This window comes from Camelus bactrianus, chromosome 13, assembly GCF_048773025.1.
Source record: "Camelus bactrianus isolate YW-2024 breed Bactrian camel chromosome 13, ASM4877302v1, whole genome shotgun sequence".
In the NCBI taxonomy this organism is placed as follows: domain Eukaryota; kingdom Metazoa; phylum Chordata; class Mammalia; order Artiodactyla; family Camelidae; genus Camelus; species Camelus bactrianus.
In genome coordinates this window covers 73239146-73265301 of record NC_133551.1, presented here as the reverse complement: position 1 = coordinate 73265301, position 26156 = coordinate 73239146, and the positions used below count along the sequence as shown (strand labels likewise).

Genomic DNA, 26156 nt, shown 5'->3' with positions numbered 1-26156 from the left:
GGGGGCGGGCCCGCGCCGGCTACAAAGCGGCGAAGGTCACGGCGCGAGAAGGCGCGCGCCGCCGCTTCGCGTCACGGCTGCGGCCCTCGGTCCCCCAGCTGCCGCCGCCGCCGCCGCTGCCTGCCGCCTGTCCGCCGTCCGCGCGGGGAGCCATGGAGGGAGTGAGCGCGCTGCTGGCCCGCTGCCCGACGGCCGGCCTGGCCGGCGGCCTGGGAGTCACGGCGTGCGCCGCCGCCGGCGTGCTGCTCTACCGGATCGCGCGGAGGTGAGTGCGCGCGGCCCGCGCGGCCCACGCGGCCTCGGCCCGCCCCCGTCCTCCGCCCTCCGCCCGCGGCCCTCCCGCCCTCGTCGGCTCCGGGACCGCCCGGCGCCTCCCTGCCAGTGCGCCGCGAGGCCGGCGTGGCGGCGGGGCCTGGCCCTTGTGCCCCCGCGCTGAGACCCGCTGTGCACGCCCCCACCCCCGGAAAGAAGACCGTGCGGGGAATCTAGTGGGAAGCGGCTGAGCAGTGGGTTGGGGGACCTCAGGAATGTGGAGCGGGCGGGGACAGCCAGCGCGTGAGTTACGCACTTCCTCCCCCGCAGAGACCTGTGCTGGCGGAGCCGCAGGGTCTGCAGGGCCCCCAAATCCTGCGGGAGAATCGAGCGAGGGTCGGACTGCGCTCTTTTCGCCTTCATCCCGGATCCCTGGTCCTCAGGAGCACGCTGGGGTGGCACGATCCTAGCTGGCACTTTCTGGTGTACAGGCGCTGTCCCAGGCGTCGTTCTAATCTCACATTAGCCCATTTCCGAGTCACAGCCCCTGCTGTGCCTAGACAGGCTGAGAGACAAAAGAGCTACATAAACTGTTAATAATGAGAGCAGTCAGGGTGTGAACTGTAACACCCTGGCTGTGGAGCCGGCATCCCTAACCCCTGGGCACTACAGCCTCCAAGAGTAGGAAAGCCGGACATACTTCCGAGGTCTTTAAACTGGGCTGCGCTGCTGCTGAGCGGATTCAGTGGCTGCCCGCCGCCCTGGCCTAGGCTCAAAGATCGTGTTGACCCCCATTTTCAGAGCTGGCGTCTCATGGGTCGCCATGATCAGGGATAATAGCTTAATGGCCTCTTGCTTCAGCAGGGTCTCAGGGGCAGCCCCACTGCCTCCCTACTTGATCCACCTTCCAGGGCACAGGAAAAAAAAGGTGGGGTTGTGAGAACATTCTAGGGACAAAAGGGGTGGGGTTGTAGCTTCAGCAAGGGATGTTGGAAGCTCAGCTCTTAGGTGGGAGAAGCGAAGGAACTTGCCCACAGCAAGTGGGGGAGCTGGGATTTGAGCCTGGAGGGTCTGTCTGTTCTTCTTTAGCCCTGCTTCTCACCCAAGGAGGAAAGAAGTGAGGGCGACTGAGTCACAGGCTTCCCGGAGGAGGAAGGGGTAGGAGGGACATCAGCTGTGTCTGCAGGATAAGCCAGACTGGCAGGCTGAGGAGGGGGCGGCCTCAAAGGGTCCCTGACAACCCACGCCTTTGCGTGTCCCAGCTTCTGCCCAATTTTTGGAAGCTGGAGGGGCTTGCAGGACCAACTGGTTCAAACCAGTCATTTTATAGAGGAGGGAACTGAGGTGCAGAAGTATCAGGCCACCTGCTCAGATTCCCAGAGCGTGTTGACAGCAGAGGTGTGTCCAGAGCCCGGTTTGTCTCTGAACACTGCTGCCTCCCAGTTAACCTGCCATGGGGAATGTCAGCCCAAGGATCAGAGCCTGGGCCAGGCATTGTCACCAGGCTTTGTAGCCCCCTTGTGTTGGTGTAGCTGGACTTGGACTAGGTGTGCTCACTGTGCCTCCAGCTCTTGCCTTATGCTACAGCTGTCCCTGGGGGTCCCATCTCCCCTCCTGGGCTGCCAGCCACAGCTTTCCCTCTCGGAGACAGGCGTCTGGGGCATTGGTGCCGTGACGGGTGAGCTGATTGGAGTGAAGCCAGGAGGCCCTTTCAGTCTAGTGGCATGATGCCAGGGTCATGGTGTTGCCTTGGGTCCTGTAGGTTGAGAAGGACCAGCCCTTACCCAGGAGGCTTGAGCTTTTACCCTAGAGCTTTTGTTGGGGGTCATAAATGCCACTGGCACAATTTAGACACAAGACCAGCCCCGCAGACTGATCCCTTCTCCCTTCTGGGGGAAGAACTGTGACTGTGAGGAATGTTGGCTTTGGCCACAGTATGGGTTTTGAATGACCCTTAGGAGAGCATGTGAGGAGAGTTGTTTTTGGAAATCGACTTGGCCAGGTGGGTGGTTGCCGCCTCAGCACAGAGACATGGACAGAAGCCTGCCCGCAGAGCAGGAGGAGGAGGTCACTTCTCTGAAGGGCTGCAGCCCCCCCGAGCCTCAGGCAGGGCCACCCTGGCTTCCCACCAGGCAGTCCTCTGGACTGGACTTTGTGTAACCTGGGAGGCAGGTGCTGCTGTTGTCCCCATTCTACAGATGAGGAAACGGAGGCCTGTCCTGCGGTACCACCTATTCAGCGGCAGAGCCCCGCCTCACTCCAGCCCTTCAGCTCGTAACCCAGCCCCGCACTCTGGGTCCTCACCGGGTGATGTGGCTGCCGCTCTGCACCCACTGGAAATCTGTGGAAGCCCGAATTATGCTTTCCTGGGCTTGCTCACCCTGTACCCACACAGTCCTAGTGGCTTCCCGTGCCTCTCCCACCCAGACTCCCACCCCCAGACTCTGCTGCTTGGTGTCATTTCCATCTGCTGCCAGCACATCCCTGCTCAGGACCTTAGGGGCCTCCCACGGCCCCCGCAGGTGTTTATTGGATTGTCCACTTTCTGGTCTTTAGAGACGGAAAGGATGCAGCCTCCTGGGTATAGGAGCAGAGCCTCGTTCAGAGTCCCTGTTTCCCACTCACCTCTCGCCACACTCTCCTAGTGCCGCACACTCTGGCTGAGGGGACCCCGCTCCCTGCACGCATGCCGGGTGGCCCCCCCGCCTTGCCCAGCAGTCCCGTCTGTTTGAAGGCCATCTGCTCGTTTGCCCTGCTGGCCAGCAGACCTGTTCTTCAGGGTGACGGCAGATGCTCCGCCTATTGGCTCTCTCTTGTGGCATCTGTCACCAGCTGCCCTGTGAGGTTGCGTTCTTGTCCTTGTGTCCGGGTCAGGAGTGGAGAACCTCGCTCATCTCTGCCTCTCTGCAAGCCTGGCGTGTGCCCAGCCTGCACGGGCTGTGCTGAATAACCAGGGTGGTCCCCCGAGAGCGGATCCGGGGGCTCTGTGTCTCAGTGTTGGCAGAACTGCTGTGGACTTAAGTGTGCTTTCCCTTGAGGCTGGAGCGACAGCGCGGAGGCGCTGAGTTGCACGTTGTTGCCATTGTCCCGCAGCCCAGGAGGCACTTTCTTGGATTCTCCCAGGTGAATAGGACATGTATTGCCCACTTGGGGCACAGAGGAGCAAGTGAGGAGCCATGTGGGGTCTAGTAAGGACCCCTCCCCTATGAGGCTGTCCTGGGACATCCTGTTGGGGTCCTGCCAGAGGCTGACTACCTGAGGGAACTAGCCTGACTCTCGGAGACCATCTTCTAGACCCCATTGGGCCAGCACGCGGTGCCTAGAGTCACGGGCTATGTGCCCGGCTCTCCTCTGGGGGTTTCTCAGAGCCTGGTGGAGACTGGTTACACATTGGCCTTCACCAGTCTCTGACAAACCCCATTCTGCCCACCCTGCCCCCTGGGACAGGGACTGAGCCTTCCATGTGGCACAGTGCTGGGCTCACAACAGGTGCCCAGTCCTTGGCAGGGTCCTGGGCCCAGGGCCTCATGCTGCAGCCCTCTGAGTGGTGGGCTAGAAGTGACCCCCCGCCCTCTGCCCCCCACCAGACCTGTAGGGCCTGGCAGGGTGTCAGGCACAAACTTTGTTGTAACTAAAAGTTTGTGTTTGGGGCCAGTGGGATGATAACAGTTAGGGGCACGTGTTCATCTTTTTCTTCCCCATTGTTTGGGGCTTGTGGAGGGATGGTTCCAGAGTGTGCAACTGCCCCTGGTTCCTCCTGAGGCACTCCTCCTATCCTTGGCTGCCTCGGGCCTCTGGCCAAGAGCACAGCACACAGGTAGCAGGAGCTGGGTTAGCACCTTCCAGACCCTCCCAGCCACCCAGCCTCTGGGGCCCAACCTTTTCCCTGAGGCAGCCTGGCCAGGACTCTTCTAATTGTCACAGGGACATTGTGTCTTGTCACCTCAGATACTGTCCACCACAAATTGTGGGTTGACCCAGAGCCTCACTGGGGTCGGAGGTTGTTGGCTTGGGGGAGAAGCGGGTTGAGGAGTTTAGGAGGGGAGCAGGGTGGGGGACATTCCTTGAGCAAGAGCAGGACCTGGGCTGCTGGCTCAGAACAGATTGACCCAGCAGATCCCTGGTAGAAGTGGGTGTGGGCCCAGAGGCCAGGCCCACCTGCCTGGCAGCTGTGAAGACTGTTCGAGCTGTAAGGTCAGCCATGAGTGCGCCCCCAGATGTGACCCATAAGCGCCCACAAGACTCAGAGTGGCAGGAGCCCTCAACCCCGGGCAGGGATTACGAAGGGCTGAGGGTGACAGGAGCCAGAGCTGCTGGCCCAGGGGCCAGGGCTAATCTCCCACCTCCCCTTCCTGTCACTCGCTTTCAAGGCCAGGCTCATTTCCCCAGCAACAGAGCTGGAGGTTCAGGGTGGAAATGATGACTTCCTGGGCGGAAGGGGCTTCCGTGCCTGTCCCCCTGGACCCAAGCCTTGGCTCCTGCTTCCCCACCATTGGTCCCTGGGGCCAGTCTCTTACTCCCTTCCTGTCTCTCTTTATTTGTGGGCTGCCAGCTCTTTTGCTGGCTCTTCTCCAGCCAGGGTGCAGTGGGCTTCTGGGGCAAAGGAGGCTGACGGACCCATCGTGAGGACAGCAGGGCCTAGGGGGCAAAGGAGCCTACGTCATCACCCCTGGGGACCTGCCCCTGTGCACTGTTAAAAAGAAACCTGTAAAGCAGGTATAAATTAACAAAGAGAAAGCCAAGTGCTGGCATCTCAGCAGAGCGGGTTCCCACACCGCTAGCTGCCTCCTTCCACTGCTCTTTGCACGAAGCCCAGAGAAGCTGTCAGAATGCCTCCACTGACCACCTGCCCAGCTCCGCGCTTTCCTAAGTTCTCTTGTTTGATCTTCTCAGCAGCCTCTTTGGGGCGGGGATTATCATTATCCCTGATGGCCAAATGAAGGAGTGCAGTGGAGGTTCCAGGAGGTAGAATGACTTTCCCCAAAGGCCACATGGTGACCACAAGGCTGCACTGCCCAGTGCTGCTGTTTCTGGGTGTTGCCCGCTGACTCGATGCTGGAGACAAGGTGGTCCCTTGTGATCCATCATGAGGGCTTTGGCCTGAGCTGGGGTTGGGGCTGCTGGGGGCGCCCTCTGTGGACCTTGGGACCCTTCCGTGCGGGGTCTGGTTCCATCCACTTCTCTCTGGGCTTCCAGTTCCCCTCCCCATCCCCACATTAATTACCAGATGTTGGGCGTTTAGCCAAGCACTGTTAGCGCTTCCCACACTTGAGGTGTCTTGTTCCCAGTTAACAGATGATAAGACTGAGGCTTGGAGAACTCTTGGAACCTGCCTGTGGTCAGTGGAGTGGCAAGGCCAGGAGGCAGCTGCAGTGTCAGGAGCAGGAGTTCTGCTTCCTGGGGGCAGCCTTTCTTCCAGGCCCCTGACCACCCCAGGGACAGGGTAGTGACAACCAGCGCTCTGTGTTGGGAAGCACCTTTAGTGTGTCTTGTGTCATTGGATCCTTGTAACATGCAGATGCCCTGGTTCTGGGATTACCCCCACTTGGACGCGGGCTGAAGCTGAGAGAGGAGAAGCCCATGGCTAGAAGCTGGCAGGGCCAGGGACTCTGGCTCCCAGAAGCGTGGGCTCAAGCTGTCTTTGGACAGTAGGGGTGTCCATGTGGAATATGGCTGCCCACCCCAGCAGAGGCCCAGACTCGGAAGGCTGAAGGTGGACTCTGAGGGTGAGCAGGCGGACAGGAGCAGCAAAGCCAGGACCCCGGGGCTCAAAGAGCTGCCACTCATCACCCGCATTGTTTTAATTCCTGGGATTGGAGGGGTTTGCTGGGCAGTTGCTGTGCACCCCTCCCCCTCTCGACACCATCCCCCAACACACAGTCAGTGAAATGAATGGAGGGGCCTTAAGCATAGATCCCTCGATGTCTGGGCTGGGATTATCCTGCAGACCCCACCTGTCACCACATGTGTGGCCTGTGCGGGCCCCTGTAGCTGGCCTGCCCTGTCCCTCTGCCAGTCAGGATTAGCCCCTGGCTGAGCAGCTGTCTGTAGTCCCCACCCCTTGGCCTCCTTGGCCCTCGCTGTCCTGGGGGTTTCTGTGAAGCACAGGAGGCTCCTTCCATCTGGATGCTCCCCAGGGAGCACCATTTGCACAGCCTGGGAACAGGCCCAGGGTCTGCAGGCCTTGCGGGGAGGGCAGGCATCCTGGAGCTGGTCGCTGTCTGCCCCATGGCCTGCTGGCCCTGACCCCCGTTGCCCCCATGCCTGAGCCCCAGGACAGTGGGGCCTGGTGGACCTGGGTCCCCATGTGGACACGTGGAGCCGAGGGATCTGGTGAGTCTCCAGCTGCCCCCAGGGTCGGGGGGAGTCTGCCTCGAGGGCTGAGGAGAAGCAGACGGACACACGGTGTCCAGTCAGGGTCCTCGCCCTCACAGCGTCCTCTCCTCCCCCGGCCTGCTTCCTGCACATCCTCCCTGGTCTCCATCACGCCGGTGGCGAGGTCTCCCCACTGATTCCACTCCGTCCTCGTCCCCAGGATGAAGCCGACGCACACCGTGGTCAACTGCTGGTTCTGCAACCAGGACACGGTAGTGCCCTACGGGAACCGCAACTGCTGGGACTGCCCCCACTGCGAGCAGTACAACGGCTTCCAGGAGGTGCGGCCGCACATCCCCTCCCGTCCCGGGCCTGTGGGCCCCACGCCCTGGCCCTGCACCCCTCCTTGGAGGATGAGGAAACAGGCTCAGGGAGCCAAGATGACTTGTGCGGAGTCACACACTAAAGGCAGATTTGGGTTCAGTTCCAGATCTTTCTGGCTCCGAAGCTCGTTCCCTGCTCTGCACTAGCCTGGGGTCGCAGGCTTTCTGCGGAGCCGAGTAATGAGGAGTTCAGGCCTCGCAGGCCATGAGGTCCCTGGCACCCACTCGGATCTGCCGAGCCCCTGTAGTCAGTGTGTCTGTGGTCCAGGAGAGCTCTGTTCACAGACATGGGTGGCAGCCCACCAGCTGTTCGCCAACCCCTGTGACAGACTCAGTCGGGTCCTGAGGAATGATACGGGGTGGGGGTGGGGGGTAAGGGGGTTCCAGGCTGCACTCCCAGTGTCTCGCCTGTTGGGGTTCCACGTGAAGTTTCTTCGGAAGAAGAGCTTCTGTGTTGCGTGTAAAGAAAGTGTTAGCAGCCTGGGACCAGGCTCACGGCGATGGAGCCCCCTGACTCAGGTCTTCCTCCCCCAGAACGGAGACTACAACAAGCCGATCCCCGCCCAGTACCTGGAGCACCTGAACCACGTGGTGAGCAGCGCGCCCAGCCCCCGCGGCCCCGCGCAGCCCCCACAGTGGGTGAGCAGCCAGGTGCTGCTGTGTAGGAGGTGCAGCCACCACCAGACCACCAAGATCAAGCAGCTGGCCGCCTTCTCGCCAAGAGACGAGGTGAGGTGGGCACGGGGAGGGGCCGAAGTGCTTTAGAGCAGCTGAGAGGCATCTGGAGGGGAACCCCCTCCTCACCCTGCCCCTGTCCGTGCTGGCCCCACGGCAGAGGGGTTTGCCCCTGGGCAGGGGAGGTGAGTAGGGTCTTCTGGCTCCAGCTTGGGGCCCTGTTGGACCCGTCCTGTCCACGTCCCTCTGAGTGTGACTTGCCTGCTGCCGGCAGGCGGTTTGCTCTGGAATTGGTGGAGGGTGCTCCTGGCTTGTGGGAGAGGAAGGGAGATGGGTGCTGCTGAGAAGCTGGATGTGAGGGCTTGCCTCCCTGGCCCCATTGAGCCCAGCAGCCCTGTCGTCTAGCTCATCCCACCTCGCCCAGGCTGGGAATCCCACGACCTCAGGAGAAAGTCCCAGCTGAAGCCCAGGGACATGGACTTTCCCAAGGCCCAGCCTGGGAGGGAGGGAGGGAGGGGGGAGGGAGGGAGGGAGGGAGGAGGGAAGGGGGAAAATGGAGGGGAGCCTGGGCTGAGCAGGGAGAAATGGGGAAGCGGCAGAAAGAAGGGAAGGCACGTGTGACGAGGCTTCTTCAGTCTCAGCGGGAGAGCAAACGGATAACCCTCCGGCCCTGCAGACAGAACTGCTTGGCTCCCTTGGGAACGCTGGGGGTAAGGGGAGAGGTTTGTTGCTGCTGCACCTCTTGGGGGAGGACAGATGGGACTCAGGTCTCCTGTGCTGTCCCTGAAGCCCAGTGGACCTTTGATTCCCACTAAAGCCCTGGCCCAGCCAAGGGCTCTCTAGTGTTGTCTGGATCCCTAGGCTTAAGGGGTGAGGCACGCCTACCTCTGGGTTGTCCCGTCTGTCTGCATCCAGGTGGTGTCAGCCCAGAGCTACCTTCTCCCGTGGCTCACCCGCCTTCCTGGAGCCCTGGTGTCTGGGAGCGGGGCCATGTCCCAAGTTCTGGCCTCCAGGTGCATCCTGTGGAGCAGCAGAACTTGGCTAGAGTGTCTCCTGTCACTTGAGGCCCCCTGCTGCATCCCGGGCTCTGGGTGGCCCTTACTCCTGATGCCCTCACCGCACCCAGGGGGCCGTTTGTCTTTTTGGGCGGTGGAGGAAGCCAGTGCAGCGTGGGGGCGACCTGCCCGTGGTCACCCTGCTCAAACATGAACTCAGGTCCGACCTGCTAGGCAGGCAGCACCAGGCCCCTGAGCCTCTGCCCCGCCCCCCACAGGGCAGGTACGACGAGGAGATCGAGGTGTACCGGCACCACCTGGAGCAGATGTACAAGCTGTGCCGGCCCTGCCAGGCGGCCGTCGAGTACTACATCAAGCACCAGAACCGCCAGCTGCGCGCCCTGCTGCTCAGCCACCAGTTCAAGCGCCGGGAGGCTGACCAGACCCACACTCAGGTCTGAGGGGTGGCCCCAGCGCATTCTGGGCATCACAGCCCCCAAGTTTGTGCAGGAGACCCCTTCACAGAGGACTCAGCCCAGTGACCGGAGGGCAGCTCTTCAGAGCTGAGGTCCTTTTCCCTGGGGCAGCAGCCTTCCAGTGGGGCCGTGTACCAACCTGCCCCCAGACCCGGAGTGGAGCAGGTGTCCTGAGCGGAATGGCTTGGTATCAGGACGCATTTGTTACCTGCCTGCTTGATGGGTTTCTGAGTTTCCCTGCTGCACCCGGGCACTTTCCCAGCCCTTGTGTTGGTTCCTCACAGCACCTTTGTGGTGGGTGCTTTGCTGAGCACTGTGACTCCCATTTACAGCTCTGGAAACCAAACTCAGGGAACTTAAGTAGCTTGCAGAGGGCCATACACCTGGTGTGCCGTGTCACCAGGATTTGAACCCAGGACCGGCTGGCTAAAGTCATCATTAATTTATCCACTGTATTCAGATAAAGGGATGTTATGGTTTAAAAAAATCTGACATAGTAGTAAGTGGATTTAAAAGTAAAAGCCATCCTCCCCAGAGAAATTCCCACCCACCCACTCCGGTCCCCAGAGGTGCGTCCCATTGGCGTGTGGCTCCCAGGCTGCAGCCAGGTCCCTGACCACACGGCCATGCCGCCAGCCCACATGCCTGCTTGCCCAGCAGGGCACCCTGACCCTTGGTTTCCTCCCCTCCACCCTGTTCCCAGACTGGACGACTTGTTGCTGTATGTTTTAACTTAACTTTGGCCTGAGTTATCTGTATATTTATTACAATTCCAGTTAAAACCACAATAGGAATTTTTGATAAGAACTTCATGATTGAAAAACTTTGAAAGAAGAGCTCAGTGTAACGTGAAAAGGGTTTCTGTGAAGAACGTGGTAGCGCAGTGCCCGCCCCCCCACTCAGTAATTCTCACAGTGGGATGATGGCCCAGAAGTGAGACAGATTAATGGGACCCAGTGGTAAACCAGAAACCAAGCCAAGAGTGTCTCAGCATTTAGGGCATCTGGCCATCAGGAACTGAGTGGATTCTTGGGCAAGGACTGTGGGGCCCTGGCCAGACCCCTGTGCGTAGAGTGGGCCCCAGGATGGGTGGGTGGCTCTGCCCATCTCACTGACCAGTCTTTCCGTCCCTCCCTCAGAGCTTCTGCTCATCTGTGGTGAAGGCCCCGGTCCAGGTCATTGTGCTCCGTGCCCTTGCCTTCCTGGCCTGCGCCTTCCTGCTGACCACTGCGCTGTATGGCACCAACAACCCCTTTGCCCCTGGGGGCCCCCTGCCCCCAGCGCTGCCGCCTGGTGGCAATGGCTCGGCCACACCTGACAATGGCACAGCCCCTGGGGCCGAGGGCTGGAGGCAGCTGCTGGGCCTGCTGCCGGAGCACGTGGCAGAGAAGCTGCGCGAGGCCTGGGCCTTAGGGCAGAGCCACCAGGTGGGCGTCGTGACACTGGGTCTGCTCACCTGCCTGCTGGCCATGGTGCTGGCCGGCCGCATCAGGTATGTGTGCAGTGGGTGGGGCAGGGGTCTGCGTCTTGGACTGTGGCCTCGGGACAGGGCTCAGTGGGAGGAAAGCTTAGGTCTGGAGTCAAGGGACCTTGCTGGGCGCACAGCCGTTGGCTGAGCTCCATGATGCAGCTGGAACAAGACTCCATCCTTCTTCTCCAGCAGCTGGAAATCCAGTGGGCAAGAGTAGGGCAAGTGACTTGCCTTAGAGGGGCAGCAATGTCAGAGCCGGCCCACCACTTACTGCCATGTGCCAGGGCCACTGGGGCCACGTTGCCTTGCTTCCGCACCTCAGGCTCCTCACCTGCAGAATTGGAGTGATGATAATCTAGCTCGTGGGTTGTTGGAGGGTCAAGTGGGAATTCCTTGGGTCCTTGCTTTGCTTCCCCGTGCAGTTGCAGACCCTGTACCAAATAGTGTCTGTGTCATCCCACAGTGACTCGGGGGTATCTTAGCCCTAGTTCACAGACTAGGACACTGAGGCTCGGGAGAAATACTGACTCAGAGTCATACAGCGTTTAAGTATTGGGCGCTGCACCAAGAGGCCTACACTCTCCTCGTGGCCCTGGATTCTGTCCTGAGCGGGGCCAGGGGTGCGGATGAAGAAGGCAGGACATCATAGGAGCGAGAGAGCTCTTCTCCCACCTTGATGGGCTCTCATTCCCGCTCTCCCTGCAGGCTCCGGAGAATCGACGCCTTCTCTACCTGCCTGTGGGCCCTGCTGCTGGGGCTGCACCTGGCCGAGCAGTACCTGCAGGCTGCCTCGCCCAGCTGGCTGGACACGCTCAAGTTCAGTACCACGTCCCTGTGCTGCCTGGTGGGCTTCACGGCAGCCGTGGCCACGAGGAAGTCAACAGGCCCACGAAGGTTCCGGCCTCGAAGGTCAGAGAAGCAGCAGTGACTGCGGGGGGAGGACAGACGGACGGACAGGCCCAGGGCTTTGCCCCCAGCCCGGACGGGGCACCTCTGTCTTGCATCTTTCTTACCTGCCTCATTCCCACCCCCGCCCATCCTAGGGCCCCTGGTCCTGGCCCAGCCCCTTCTCCAAGAAGTCGGGCCTCCCCACCTCTTCTTTCTGGCTCCACCAAGCCACTCCCCAACCCAGTGTGCTCCCAGGTGCTCTCTAGCTGCTCACCACTGCTGCCACCTCTCTGGCCAAAGACCCCCTCACTGCCCTGAGACTGGAACACAGGGGGCCCCTACACTGCCTGCCTTTGACCTGTGGCTTTTTGCTGGTGGCTCTGGGCACCCCCATGCTGGCCACGGCCCTTCTCCTGGCTCTGACACTAGTGGGAGAAGGTTGAGAGCCTGCTGTCTGCTTCTCCTCTTGCCTTGCCGAGCGCTGGGCCCTTGCCGTATGGCCTGACGACTCGGGCTGCTTGGCGCAGGCAGGTGCTGCTGGTTTGGGGCCAGAGCGGAGCTCCCTACCTCGTCCCAGCATCACTTCTCTGGTCTGCCCCATTGGTCCTACCCGTTGCCCAGCCAGCCCTGCCAGAGCTGGTGGAACCAGAAGGAGGCAGGGCTGCCCCTTGGGTTCCCTGCTCTGAGGCCTTGGTGAGACCCTGTTATCCCTCAGCCTCCTTCCCTGGGAACAGAGAGCGCAGTTCTTAGGCCCAGACTGGCCTCGACCATGAGTTTGTGGGGCAAGGCCCTTCTCAAGGTGGACGGTAGAAAGGCCATGCTTCTCCTGTGGTCAGCAAGTTTCTTCTTAAGAGCCAGGCTGTGGTGGGAGCTCACTCAAGTGGGCGGGGGAGGTGGGGTCTGTATACTCTTCTCTTTATTCATCTGTCTTTCGGGCATCGCTGTGAGCCAGACAGAACTCGAGCACACACACTCTGCCCATCTTCTGGGAAGCCCCCAGTTCTGCCCTGGAAAGGCAGGACCCTGACCCTTATGGAAAGCCCTCCAGTCACTCCCTGTAGGGACTGGGGTTCAGGCTTCCCGGGCCAGGGCTGCCCTAGCTGGCTGGCACTGTGGGGCCTGAACTGCTCTCATTGGCCCTGTCTCCTTCCCCCCATGCCAGGGGTGTCCCCAGTTTCCTCCAGCCCCACCCCAATATGATGCCTGGGAAGAGTCCTGACTCCCTGAGGTTAGCACAGGGTAAGGGGCCCAAAGGACACACAGGCCCATGATGACATCAGGTCATTGTCACCTTGTCCCTCTCTGGCCAGTCACTACCCTCCTCCTGGCCCCTGGAGTCCCTCATGGAGAGCACCGAGGCTCCTGCTTCCCACTTCCAGGTAGGGCTGCCACAGCCTCGCTCTCCCTGGGTCAGCAGGACGGGAGGGACAGCTGTGTGGTCCTGGCCAGGCCCTGCTGTCCCATCCTGTTTGCCATCTGTGGAATGAGAAGTGGACTCCTCTCCAGGGCCCTTGGGTGCTGACCTTGGTGTATACATGCTCTGGAAGTTGAGGTGCCATCCACATCTGGAGGAGGTTCTCAGCCTAGGGGTTGCCTTCTACGGCTCCAGCAGGAAGGTAGACCAAGGCTGTCCCCTGCCTGGCATCTTGCCCTCTGGTGACCTCAGTGCAACCCCTCCAGGGCCCTTGTGTACTGCCACACATCACTGTGACCACAAGCCCCTCTCTAGGTGTGGCCCCAAGTGTGCCAACCCCTCCCCTCTGCACATCAGAGCCCAGGAAAGGCAAAAGCTGATTACATGTGTCACACTTAGGAAAGGGCCGTCGACTAGCTGGGCCTGAGGGGCAGGTGAGAGTGCCCTGGTCAGACCCTCATAGAGCCCCCAGGGTGCAGGGGAGTCATGCCCGAGCCCCACCAGCACGAATCCTCGTGTTCTCTGGCCACCCAGCCCCACTCACCTGAGCGATGGGGTGGCAGCCATGCCGCCCTCGGCATCCGTGTGGGAGAGCCTGGGTGGGTCAGGAGCCGCCCCCGGTAGCTGTATGGCCTCAGACCAGGCCCGTCTGGCTGGGCGCAGCTTGCTCTGGGTGGAGGGAGAGCTGGAAGAGCACTGACTAGGAGGAGGGGTGGGTGGCTGGCCTGTCAGCGGGGAGGGAGCCCCTGTCTGTCCCTCACCCCAGTCAGCCAGCCTCAGGGAGAGGAGGCGGCAGGTGCCAGGCGGGGGACCAGTGTCTGTTGGCTGTGCGTGCCTTTGTATCTGGAACCTCCTATTCTCAAGGAAACTGATGGCGCGATGCTAATTATTGCTTTTCTTGGCGTTGAGTAGAAGTGGGACATCTGTGTGTATGTGTGTATTTAAGTTAAATTATTTATAATAACCAGAACCGGCTCTCTCGCTGGCCAGGAGCCTGCTGAGCAGATGTCTTTCCTGCCCTCTAGCGGGGACGGGAAGACGCCCTCGTGTCATGAGATGGACCCCGTCAAAGGAAGGCTTCCTGGCCTTTTTAGAGTTTGTGTGGTGTTTTAAAATTACCCATCTGTCCCTTGAAGTCTCATTCCTCGGAGCGTATTGCAGCACCTTCCAGCGGTACTGGCAACAGCTGAGGAAGTGCAGGCGCCGCTGGGATCGTGCCTTGTTAACGGGGACCGTGGCGGCCCTGCTGGGGGCCTCTCCCTCCGCTGGGGACAACCACCTGACCGTCCGGGATCGGGGTGACAGCCCCCGAGAAGTGAGGGAGGTGCCATTGGACGCCTTCTCCCTTTGGGCTTGGGGTTCCCGCCCCGGGCCGAGCGGGCTCCCCCATAATGCTTGCCCCAGAGCCCACCCAGAGGGGCCCGTGTCCCCTCGGCCCGTGGCTGTTGCCGAGTGTCCTGTCCTCTGTTGTGTGGTAGAACGTGGATGACTGTCTAGTGACCCTCTAATCACTGTAATCGCAACTCCCGGCCGTAGATGTAGTGTTTTTGATGCTGTATTTTCAATAAATGCCTCCGGGGCCCTGCTTTTACCCGTGGGCGTCAGGCACCACGTCTTTGTTTTTCTTTCACGATCCTTCAGAGGCTTCTGCACAGGGGGCGGGGGCTCTGGGGGACGAGCGTGCCCCCCAGAGTCAGGTGTGGGAGCTGGCAACGTGGGCACCAAGCGGCTTGAGGCCAGGCCATCCTCAGGTGCCCTGCTGGATTGTGTTTTTCCTCGTCGTCTCAATAAACCGCTGCTTAAAATACAGTCCTTTCTCTCCTCCCGCTCCTGGCTGGGGCGGGGACTGGGTGGGAAAAGCAGACGTCCCCTCAGCGTCAGGTGGGCTGCAATACAACCTGCCACCTGCTCCAGAGCCCCTTGGTTCCGGCGGATGCCAGACTGGGATTCCGGACTGAGTGCCCCTGAGACGGGGTTTGAGGGCACAGGCAGTGGGGGGGCCTCGCCAGAGGAAGCTGATATTCAGGCAGTGCTTGGGAGCCTGGCGGAGGTGGGGCCCAAGGGGACTGTCTTCTGCGGCGCCAGGCTGAGGGCTCACCCTTGGCGCTTCACAAGGATCTGCTAGTTAAGTCTCAGCGAGAGGGGTCGGAATGAAGAACTATCTCCCCCTCGGCGCCACCAGTTTTAGTTGCATCAGAGATTGGGAAAGCACCTGTGGCCTGTGCCAGGTGACTGAGACACTCAAGTTATAAACGTGGGCAGCCCCAGGTGTGAGAAGGATCTGGGAAAAGCAGGAAAGAGCTGGCAAGACCCAGCTCCTGGGCCCAGCTGGCCGCCTCTGAAACCTGCGGCCTGACTTGGCCCCTCTCCTCTTACTTGCTGGTTACTGCAGTGGGGGGCCTTTGGCCAACTCCCAGTCTTGCCTGTGGTCTGCGCAGTGGGGTGGCTCAGGGGCACCAGCGCCGAGTCCTCCTGCCGCCCGCTGAAAGGCCTTGACATGTCTGCTGCCAGGCCCACGCACCCTGCCGTGGCCAGGCTGCTGCTGCACACGGCAGACAAGTTCTCTGGGAGGTGCGGGCCCCAGCTGGGGACAGGGCTCCCTGCCTGATCGGATTAAGCTGGCCAAAGCTGGTCCCAGCGCAGCTTCACTGCCCCTCAGTGCCTGATGGTCCCCTGACCTCAGGCCACTCCCCAAGGAAGCAGCTGTCCTGCCAAATGGTGTCGCAATTTTAAAATGACAATACAAGATTATATCTTGCATTTAAATGCAGAACCTTCCCCAGGCATTTTGGGGAAAAGGAGGTGGGGGTCAGACAGGCTTAGGCAGGACAGGTTAGCAGGTGGAATGCAGGCGCATCCAGGCTGGGGCAGCCAGGTTGACCAGACTCCTCTGAAGGTTTGCTTGATGAGTTCCTGCCTCACTGTCCCTGTGTGCCTGAAATACTGGGTCCCCCCTTTGATTCTGAAGTCCAGGTGGCCTCCTGGCACTTTGACAGGCATTAAGGAGGTCACATGATCCTCCAGGGGGGCATAGGCTGAATCCACACTTTCCTCATAAACTTGTCTGAAGTCAGGGGCAGGGGTGAAAGAGGGAAGTCAGTGGAGTGAAGCTTGGCCAGTGGTGCCCGAGTGTGCGGTTGTGATGGGCACAGGGTGGGGCCCTTAGCCGGCCCCCGGCTCTGCAGCAGGGCCTGAGCCAGCCTGCCTGTCCGTCGGCACATTGTCCATGGGCTCAGTTGTCCCTTGGGACTGAGGTAAGGCTGGACCTCCTGCAGCTCCGTCCAGACGGCGGACTAATAATGTATTAACTGCCTCTGTCCCTCCCCCTCTGTAATCGGTTGCCTTAATCAGAAGCATGGTTGACATTCTGGCTTGGGGCCACCAGGTCCTGTTGTGTGATCTGTACCACTCTCGAGTTAAAGAGACACTGTCACCTTCCGTCTTTTGAACTGCCTTGCGATCGTTTACAGGTCTTTCTGAGGTCAAGTTTGGCTGGTGTCCCACGAGAGCCTCTTCCCGGGGATTCCCAGGCCTGGCTGCCTCCCCCTCCACTCTGCCAGGGCCTTTAGAGGAGGGGCTGGTGTCTGAGAGCAGAGGGCAGCAGTGGGACTCCCGGAGTCGGGCCTTGGGGAGCAGGGGGCTCCCCGAGCTTGGCCGCTGTCAGGAGGCTCTGGGCACTGAGTGGACGTGGCACAGAGGAGCCCAAGGCCGTTAGCCTGACGGAGCACATGGCGCAGGGCTGGGTGTTTTTGCTTCAAGATGAAGGGTTGGCGTGAGGTTGGTAAGGGCGACAGTGTCACTTTAATACTGAGACTCGTAGTGGAACTAGTTTGCTGTGAAGCTGGGGGTTGGGAGGGGGCATGCAGGGAGGGGTGGGTCACGCTGGCACCTCCCAGCCACCCGCTCCTAATGGCGTGAATGTGGTCGGACTGCTTTTCCGCTTCAACTAACACACGCCTCCTCTGGGACCCCGACTCAGGCCCCACCTCGCACTGTGGGAGAGGGGAGGGGACCCGCCACGTGGAGGCCGCCTGCAGAGCCCTCCCAGGCTGACCCTGGTCCTCTCTCCCACGCCCATGGGCTCTTGCAGGTACTTCCCGGGAGACTCTGCCGGCCTCTTCCCCACTAGCCCCGGCCTGGCCATCCCCTGCCCGAGTGTCACGGGCTCTTCGCCGTCTCTGTTCATCCCTACCCCGCCCGGCTTCCTGCCACTCGCCAACCAGCAGCTGTTCCGGACACCGCGACGGGCCTCGCCCTCCTCGCTGCCGGGCCGCCTCAGCCGGGCCCTCTCGCTGGGCACCATCCCCTCTCTGACACGAGCAGGTGAGGACTCGGGTGGGCAGAGCGGGGCTAGGGGTGGCTGGGCACAGGGTCTCTGGCTGAGCACAAGGTGGGAGATGGTGCAGGAGGGCAGTTAGAGCTCCTGCTATAGAGATAGGCGGAACTGGGTTCAAATCCTGGTGTCTCTGCTCAGTAGCTGCCGTAGCCAAGGGACTTAAACATCCTGAGCCTCATTTTCCCTCAAAAAAAAAAAAAGGGTATTAGTGGGACCTGCCTCGTGGTGGTAGTAATGTTGCTGGAAAACTGGTCTCTGCACCCTGATAGCCAAATTAAAAGTCAGACAGAGTTTGGGGAGGATAGAAAAGAGCAGCTTTATTGCTTTGCCAGGCAAAGAGAGTCACAGCAGGCTAGTGCCTTAAAGACTGTGGGCCTGTCCTGGGGTTTTATAGAAAAATGGGAGCAGGAGGGTGATAACAATCAGGGTGTGAGCAGGGGCTACATTCCTTTCATCTTGATAAGAACTTGCTGTTGTTACGGGGGAGTTGAGGAGGGTCTGCCCATTTTCTTGAGGTTCAGTCCATGACCTTCTTTCAAGACCTCTAGGGTAAAAGGATGAGTTATTCTAAGAAAAGAGTGCACAGGGAGGGGAGCGGGTTAGCTAGAAGTGCAGGCCTGAAGCACTCAGCAGCCGTCTTGTCAGTTTTCTCCTCTTTCAGTGAGGGTTAAAGAGGATGACATATTTAAAGCGCTGAGGCATCCAGCCGATAAATGTCCAGGCCCATTGGGTTTATCTTTTATCACATTTCTTAATTCATTGCTGTTGTTTTTAGATCTTGGGGACTGGGAAATTTGCCCCTGGCCCTTCTGTGTGGTCCAGAGGTCAGGGATTCGGTTCTGGTCAGTGGCATTTGTGGAGTCCTGGTGTGACCAGCACCTGGTCCCCGTCATAGATCTTCCCTGAAGCCCTGTGGGTGTTTTGTGATGACCAGCATCTCTTTGGGAAGCCGCCTGGTGCACACAGGGTTTGCCTCGCCCTCGGGGTGTGGCCTGGGGCTGACCCAGGCCTGGTGGTGGCCGGCTGGGCAGCAGGACCAGGCTTCTAGGAATGTGGGCAGCAGGACCAGGCTTCTAGGAATGTGGGCAGCGTCTGGTTAAGCCAGGCTTGCTGACATGCAGTGTCTCATTTAAGCCCCTCAACGACTCCCCCAAGCAGGGGCTCCTGCTCTAGTCCAACACCTCCCTGAGTCTCGGTTTCCCTCCATCTCTTGCCCAGCCTCTGCAGCTGCCAGGACCCAGAGTTTGAGCCCAGCCATCTTCTTGCCCAGTGTGCAGTCCAGCGTCCTTCTGGGTAGAGGGTGGGCTGCACTGCAGGAGGGACTGTTCATGGGACACACCCGTGAGCTGAGCGGTGGATGGTGTTTGAGGTCTTCAGGGTGGCATTCAGGGGTTAGAGCCTCGAGTTGTACAGAGACCTGGACTCCAGATGTTTCCGTGTAACCAGACGTGAGCCATGTTGCTGGGGGAGAGTGGCTGCTACCTGCCCTGCCGAGAATGGTTGTTCAGCAGAGTTCTGAGCCCCTGCCTGTGGCAGGCGAGTCACAGCTGAGACCTGGCCCAGCTCAGACCTGGGGCTGGCGGACGGGGCCTCCATGAGCCCTTCGTGAACAGCAGCTGGAGTAGGGGCAGGGGAGGGGAGAGGACATGGAATGCCCTGGCCCCCCAAACCTGGGAGGCCCTGCTGCTAAACCCATCCCCAAAAGAGTGTTCTCTGGAGCTCCCCACCCGGAGCTTGAGAGGCTTCTAGGCCTCCAGGGTTGGAGTCGGGACCCAGCTCCCGAGCCCCTGCAAGATAGCTCGGATGCGGGCCCTGCCAGAGCTTGGTGTTGGCGATCTTGGGGAGCGAGGGGTGCTGACTGCCCAGGGAGGGTTCCCTTTTGCCTTGTTCTTTAAAAAATGAAATGAGTCAGATAAATCACCCCACAGGGTGACAGGCAAGAACCTGACCTTCGAGGGGAACATTCCTGCTCCAAAGGTTCCCTGCAAGGTAAACACAGGGTTAGAAAACCAAAAGCCCAGGTCACGGTTGCCACCCACCTCTCCCTCTGGAGAAAACCCGACCCGGTCCGAGGCTGCTGATCTATGGAGGGGAAATGGGGGCCTCAGACTGACCTCTTGGCACCTCCCGTTCCCCACCCGTAAGGGAGCTTAGTAATACACACTCCGTGGGGTTGCGTGAGGACTGCGTACATGCAGGAAATACAGTGCCAGGGGCCACCAGGCCAGCTGGGAGCAACGAGTGGGGCCCCTGAGTCCGTGACCTTGGGTGGTCCCTGCATCCTAACTTCTCCTCTGAAATGGGTGGCTGTGCCTTGGGGCTGTGGAAGGCTTGACATGAGACCATGCCAAGGAAGCTTCCAGAACAGGGTCCTCAGCGGACATGGCTGCTGTTATCATTATGGGATGGGGATACAGCTAGAAGCTTAGCTCTTCCCAGGGGATCAAAGGTCAGACCATTGTGCTCAGACCCCAAGCTGATGTTAGGAGGGTGTCCTTCTCTGCTTCCTGTGGCTCTGTAGTGGAATTTGGGGCGGAGGAGAGCAGACTGCCGTGGGCCCGAGTACTCCCCCGGACTGGCCATGCACACTGACCAGCGTGGCCGAGCCAAGGGGCCCCCTACAGCCAGTTCAGACCTTCGGGGCAAGATCTCCCACCCACTGCAAATGACAGGCAGCTTCCCTGTCACCCTGGGAGGCCCGAGGCAAGGGCTCAGGAGGTCCACCGCCCCGAGGGCGGCAGGGCAGCTCCCTGGCAGGCGGGCTGTTGTCAGAACATCAGGTGGGGTGTTCCAGAGTCTCCGTTGTCAAGGTGGACCGAGGATGAGGTTTGTGTGGGTCATCGGCCCTAGTGGCCCGGGTCACAGGTGCAGCACTGTCTCCCTCCGCTCTGCTGGCCTCTGCTCCTCTTGCTGCAGCCTTGCCCCTGCGTCCCTGCGGTCATGCCCAGGAGGAAGACCCCTCCCCGGCATCCGTAGAGCAGGTTCTTGAAAGGACTCTGGCTGTGCTTGGCCACATGGCCACATGCGCCCGATCACTTGGGTTGACCTGGGTCTGTGTCCCTGGGCCTGGTGGGTGAAGAGGTCGGGCGGTGCTCTGCGGGCGACGGGCCCCTCAGAGCCCCTCGGGCGATGGCGCAGCAGTGCCCACTGGACACATGGTGGACCTCTGCCCGCTCAGTTCTCAGTGGGACCCTTGGGGGAATAGGACATGTGAGATGGAGTCCCTGCCCTTGGGGTGCACTTGACTGAGGAAAGAGCGGAGTGCTCAGGTGCCCTGAGGTCCAGTGCAGGCAGCTGGTCAGGTGATGGGCTGGTGGAGGAGGCAGGACTCAAAAAAGCAGCCAGACCTCATGGGAAAGAAGGGTGCGGGACCAGGCATCAGGCTTGATCTCGTGTGTGGCCTGCTGTGGGTTTCAATTTCTTCATCTACAAGGTGAGGATGTGCCCAACGAACTTCAGACAGGTCTAGAGCCTGTGTTCTTGTGACAGCGCGACGCCGCCAGCAGAGCGGGCTATGTGAGGGGCAGAAGAGGCTCTGTCTCCACGGGTGCCCCATGTCACCTTTCTCTTTCCTCTCCAGACTCAGGGTATCTGTTCAGTGGGAGCCGCCCACCGTCCCAGGTGTCCCGATCCACGGAGGTTCCAGTTTCAGGTGAGGAGGACAGAACCAAGAGGAGTGATGGGGAAGCTGCTTCAGGAGGGGTGGTTCGTGGGCCGAGGTCCCCGGAGCGCTGTGTGGGGCAGGATGGCAGAGGGGTTAAGCATGAGCTTTGGGGTCAGATGAGCCCCCAAAGGGGATTGTGTTCAAATCCCAGCCCTGTGCCTCCCTACTGTGCAGCCCCAGGCAAGCGCCTAAAACCCCTGGGTCTCAGTCTCCTCTTCTATGAAATGGGCACAGTAGTTTCTATAATTAGATACGATGCTGTCATTCTTAAGTGATGACTGAGGGATTCCGCCATCAGCAGGGCTTAGGTTAGCTGACCTTTGGTCTCCCGTTTGTTTCTACCCAGGCCTCACTTTCAGCTGAGGGAGGTACCAGGGCCTTTGAGTAGAAATCGGAGCGGAGCAGAGGGAGAACATGGTTGAGGCTCCATGGTCCTCCTCCTTCAGGTGCCTGACCCCTCTGCCCTCAGTACCCAGCAGGTGTCCTCTGTGCACCCCCAGTCTAGGTCCAGCCTTGTCTCTCTTCATGGGTTAATAGAGGAAAAACAGGAACAAAAGAGCCACCACTGTAACCACAGCGAACATTCACGCCATGTTGTTATCTTTGTTTCTGTCATCCCCTCGCCCCCTAGATTACTTCTCAGTGCTGTCAGGGAGCTGCCCCTCCTCCCCGCTCCCTTCCCCAGCACCCTCCATAGCCGGCTCCGTAGCCTCCAGCTCTGGTTCTCGGCGCCACCGCCGGCCCCTCATCAGCCCTGCCCGGCTCAACCTGAAGGGGCAGAAGCTGCTGCTGTTCCCGTCGCCCCCCGGAGAGGCCCCCAACACCCCCAGCAGCTCAGACGAACACTCGCCCCACAACGGCAGCCTCTTCCCCGTCGAGCCACCCCAGGTCCTACAGAGGCAGCCCACGCGGGACATGAAGCACACCGTGGGTACGGCCCTGTGACCACCCTCCCGGAGGCAGGAGAGCCCAGCAGGCCATGGGAGGCCCCTGTGGTCAGTGTGCAGCAGTGGGGACACTGTCAAGAGGCCACAGAGGACCTGTTCTGGCTCCTTTCCGACTGTGTGGCCACTCCCCCAAGTCCAGACACCCACAGCCTGGCTTCTGGTGACCTTGAACCCTCCAGGACTTGGCCCTTTGTTGGCTGATTTTATTTTCTTCTTTTACAATTGACCTTGAGGGTCCTCTGTTCCTTGGAATGGATCAAAAACACATCAGGCTGCATCTGGTTGCAGATGCTTTTGTTTTGCTCAAATGGTGTTTTTCTGCAAAGCATTTTTAAATTTTTAAAATTAGGCCTCAGTCTTTTAAATCTTTCACATGAACATGTGGATTTCCTGTGTCTCTTACGATGTCAGAAGATCTGGCCACCCTGGGCCGGAATCCTGGCCAGACAGTTGGAAGGGCAGGCTCAGGTCCCACGCCCCAGCCTCTTCCACTCCCTGCCCCGTCGACCTACCCCCTCCGAAGCCTCACTTGTGGCCATCGTCTTCTACCGCCTGGTGGCCTTTGAGTTTGCTGCTCCTGATCTAAAACCAGCTCCCTTCGCGGCAGCTACGCGGACAGGACCTGAATGAGGACCTGGCCTCCCACTGCCCACTGCTCAGGGCGGGCCAGGCGAGTTGGGACGGGCAGGGCTGGCTGGCTGGCCCCATCCAAGGACCGTCCTGGGATTGGAGGTGGAGCTGCCCCGCGTCTGTCCCTGGGGGTGAGCTGTGAGCTCCCACTGAAACACCCCTTCTCCCTGCAGACATGAAGTCAGTGCCAAAAAGAGGCAGCACCTGCAGCAGCCGCTCCATCAAGAAAGAGGACGATTCCTCCCAGTCGTCCTCCTGCGTGGTGGACACCACCACCAGAGGGTGCGCAGAGGAGGCCACTACCTGGAGAGGTCTGCGCCGCGATGCGATGCACGGGAGGAGGGCAGGGCAGTGTCGGGGCTGAGGGTCTGCAGCCAACTTTGTCTCCAGTCTGGGACCCTGACAGAGAACCGCCCCTCAAAAGGCCCTTGGGTGACAGGATGGTTAGATCGCTCCCGCAGCACCTTCTGGATTCTGCCCGGGGCTCAGCAGACAGCATTCCCAGACTGTATTAGGGTTTGGATCTCCGCCATTCCAGTAGTTTCTAGCCACAGGCAGCTATTTAAATTTAACAATTAAAATTTAATAACAATAACAGTTTAGTTGCTTAGCTGCACCAACCACCTTGCAAGTGCTCCATTGCTGCACGTGACCTGTGGCTGCTCTCCTGGACAGAACAGATAGAGAACACTTTGACCTTTGCGGAAAGTTCCCTGGGATGGGCTCGGCCTGGAGCGCCTGGGCCCGGTGCAGAGGCTGCAGGCCTGCACTGGGCACTGAGCTGCCCGGGTTCAAATCCCGGCTCCCCTGCTCGCAGGCTACGGGCAGGGTGTGAGATCAGATCTCAAGTCCTGGTTCCGTGTAAAGCACCAGTGGTCAGCTCCTGGCCCCCTACCCCCACCCCAGGCCCTGTGGGAGATGTGTGTGTGTATGAGAAAGTTTCCTGGAATGATTGTCTTGAGCTGACTGGAAACGGGTGCTCTCCCCAAAATCAGGTGGGGTCTGGGATGTGACTCTGCAGCATCAACCTGGGGCTGGGGACCCCAGGCAGCAACTTACTGCCTCTGAGGTCTGGGCAGGGCACTCATGCCCTAAAGCCCCTGTGGCACATGCCTGTGAAGCCTTTGCCACAGCCCGCCTACCCCCACGGCAAGGTACAAGTGTATGCCCCCCGAGCCGGGTACCTGCCTGATGGCCCAGGGTCAGGAAAGGAGGCACCTTCAGGGAGTCAGGATTTAGCCAACTGGCCTCAGGGTCTTTCTGGGTGGGAGGCCTCTGGGCAGCAGGAAAGAACTGGGGACTGGGCTTCAGGCCAGGAGAGCCTCTGGGGGTGGGGCCGCAGCCCAGGAGAGCCTCTGGGGCGGGGCTGCAGAGCCGCACCCCTGCATTTCTGGTGGGCGGGGCAGGTGTTTGGGTTCCTCAGGACCTTTGTGCCTTTGACTCGGTCTTTGTTTTCTCTGGAAGGTCGTTTTGGCCCCTCCCTGATCCGGAGCCTCCTGGCTGTGAGCTTGGCTGCCAACGCGCTCTTCACCTCTGCCTACCTGTACCAGAGCCTGCGCTGACCGCCGTCCACAGCCTCCCGGCGCCCAGAGAGTCTCGGAGGGTGCGCCCAGGTGCGTGCAGCTCCCACCACTGCCGGCCTCAGAGCCCTCCCCGAGGGCTGCCGCCTCCGCCCTCGTCGCCAGGGCCCTTGACCTCACCAGATGGAGTCCTGTTGCCCTGACGCCTTCTCCCCATCTAATTGACTGCAGGGCTGATCGAGGTCTTGGGGTGACACCCCTCCCCGCCCACCTCCTTGGCTGATATCAGTTGTGTGTTTGGTGCTGACACTCTGATCCTGAGGCCAGGGACCCCAAGGGGCTGCATGACCCCAGGGTCCCCTCCCCACCACCCAGTCCTGCCTGGCAGGGCTGCCTCTACTACTGTAATGGGAGCAGGAGCCGGCCTGAGCCCTGGCTCCGCGCCCGAGGCCTGTGATCGCCTCTCTGTACTGTACTCCCCTGTCCCACCGGGCACCTTGGGCTCCTTGGGGGAGGAAGGAGGGATGGTCTAGTGGAGAATCAACCTCCCCAGGACAGACCCCTTGAGGATCGGGCACCTCCGTCCTTGTCCTGGCCCTTCCTGTAGGCTGTAGGCTAGGCCTGCCCTCTGGCTCTTCAGTTCCTGGGTCTTGAGGGCTTGGCTGGACTAGTGTAAGCACCCCCAAGGCTCTTCTGTCTACGTGTGCCCCCATTTTATTACCTCTGGTGACCTTCCCCAGCAGCAGCCCAGTGACCCTGAGAACACTACCCAGGACCCTCCCCACCCCATTACCAGGCCCCTCCCCCATGCACTGTCCACGGGGGCCTTGCTTGACCCCTCAGTCTATGGGTCTCAGATGAAACTGGACCCCCTGCCCCCACCCTGCTGTGAACTCAGCTCCTCAGCCACTGAGCCCCCACTTCCCTCGCTTTCATTCTGCCATCATGTCACGGTGGGCTCAGCGTGACCTCCATCTGTCTCCAGGCCACCTCAGCTGGCCTGCTTCCTACTCCCCAACCCCATCCTGCCACTGCCCTCCTGACCGATACTGCAGGTTTGCCCCCACCCTTGTGCTGGGGTCCCATCCTGCCCACCCTCAACCCAGAGGAGGAAGGAGGGACCTCAGCCTGGCACAGGGACCCTCAGAGTGCTGTGAGGAGTGAGAGACTGTGTGTCTGTGGATGTCAGAACCCGCAGTCCCCGCTGCCCTGGGCCCTGGACACAGGTGTGGCAGGGCCCAGGGCAGCGTGCATGCACACTTGTGCGTGTCAGTGCACCTGTCTGTGCCCCTTGGGGAGGAGTCAGCAGCCTCGGGGGAGGGTTATGAGGGCAGGGGAAGGGTTTTCACTCTCATTCAGGGATAAAGTTTAATTTTATTTTTCTACACATTTTTGCCAGGTAGGCATTCTGTTGATAAGCAGGATGCCCCCAATTCTCCCTGCCAGGGAGGTTTAGTTTTTTCAAGCTTTGGGTGCTTTTTTAGTAATTTTTTTTACCATGTGGGGAAGGGGATTGCTCTGACTTCCCCCTACTCCTGGGAGCTACTGTTTCCTGCCCCGTCCCCCACCCCAGAACATGGGGAACTGGGGGGCCAGGGGCTGTACCAGGCCCCTGAGTCCAACTGCCAGAAATGGTTCCAACTCGGAGGTGGTGCCTCTTGGCCCCCATTTGTATAGTGGGTGTGTGTGTTGAGTTTTTTAATTTTACTGTTTGCCTAACCAAGCCAGACTCCATTCCCAAATGCCCTCCCTCTCTGGCCCTGAGGAAGCCCTGACAGAGTGCCCAGCTCCCTCCTCTCGCGCCAGGGCCAGCGCGGCCCCTCCTGCCCAGGGCCAGGGGTCCCGGTGCCCCTAAGGGCAGTGGGGAGGCTGGGCAGGGAGGGGTTTACTTATGTTTTCTTTCAAACAAGAAACACAACCTTATTTTTCTTTACAAAAGTTAAAAAGGAACCAAAAAGATACCAACCTTTGAACTATATACCTCAGCCTGTCTTGTCTTGATTCCGTTTGCTCAGGCAGCTCAGGCTGGGGTGGGAAGGGCCCTGATCCGGGTGGAGGGTGGGGAGCTCCAGCCAAGGAAGGAGAGATTTCACTCACTGGTTTCTTCAGTACAGAGCTCGAGGTAGCGTCCAGAGGCCTGCGGTTCTGGGTGGTGGGCGCCATGTGGCTGTGTCCCCAGAAGGGCTGAGG

The 26156-nt window shown here is 60.1% G+C and overlaps 1 protein-coding gene across 3 annotated transcripts; it reads left to right on the top strand.

Annotated features, from left to right (window-relative positions):
• Positions 1-25944, top strand: TMEM201 (transmembrane protein 201). 3 transcript variants are annotated; one of them, XM_074377479.1, is made up of 11 exons: positions 1-265; positions 6788-6908; positions 7485-7679; positions 8899-9075; positions 10236-10588; positions 11273-11476; positions 16960-17192; positions 20786-20857; positions 21501-21800; positions 22620-22757; positions 23911-25944. In XM_074377479.1, the coding sequence occupies exons 1-11, from the start codon at positions 153-155 to the stop codon at positions 24006-24008; spliced, it is 2004 nt and encodes a 667-aa protein (XP_074233580.1). In that variant the 5' UTR covers positions 1-152; the 3' UTR covers positions 24009-25944. The 3 variants fall into 3 exon arrangements, 2 of the variants coding, with proteins under 2 accessions (XP_074233580.1, XP_074233581.1); XM_074377480.1 differs by lacking the exon at positions 1-265 and adding an exon at positions 4298-6585; XR_012511461.1 differs by lacking the exon at positions 23911-25944 and having other exon boundaries at positions 21501-22486; positions 22620-22755.
• Positions 25945-26156: the final 212 nt, after the last annotated feature.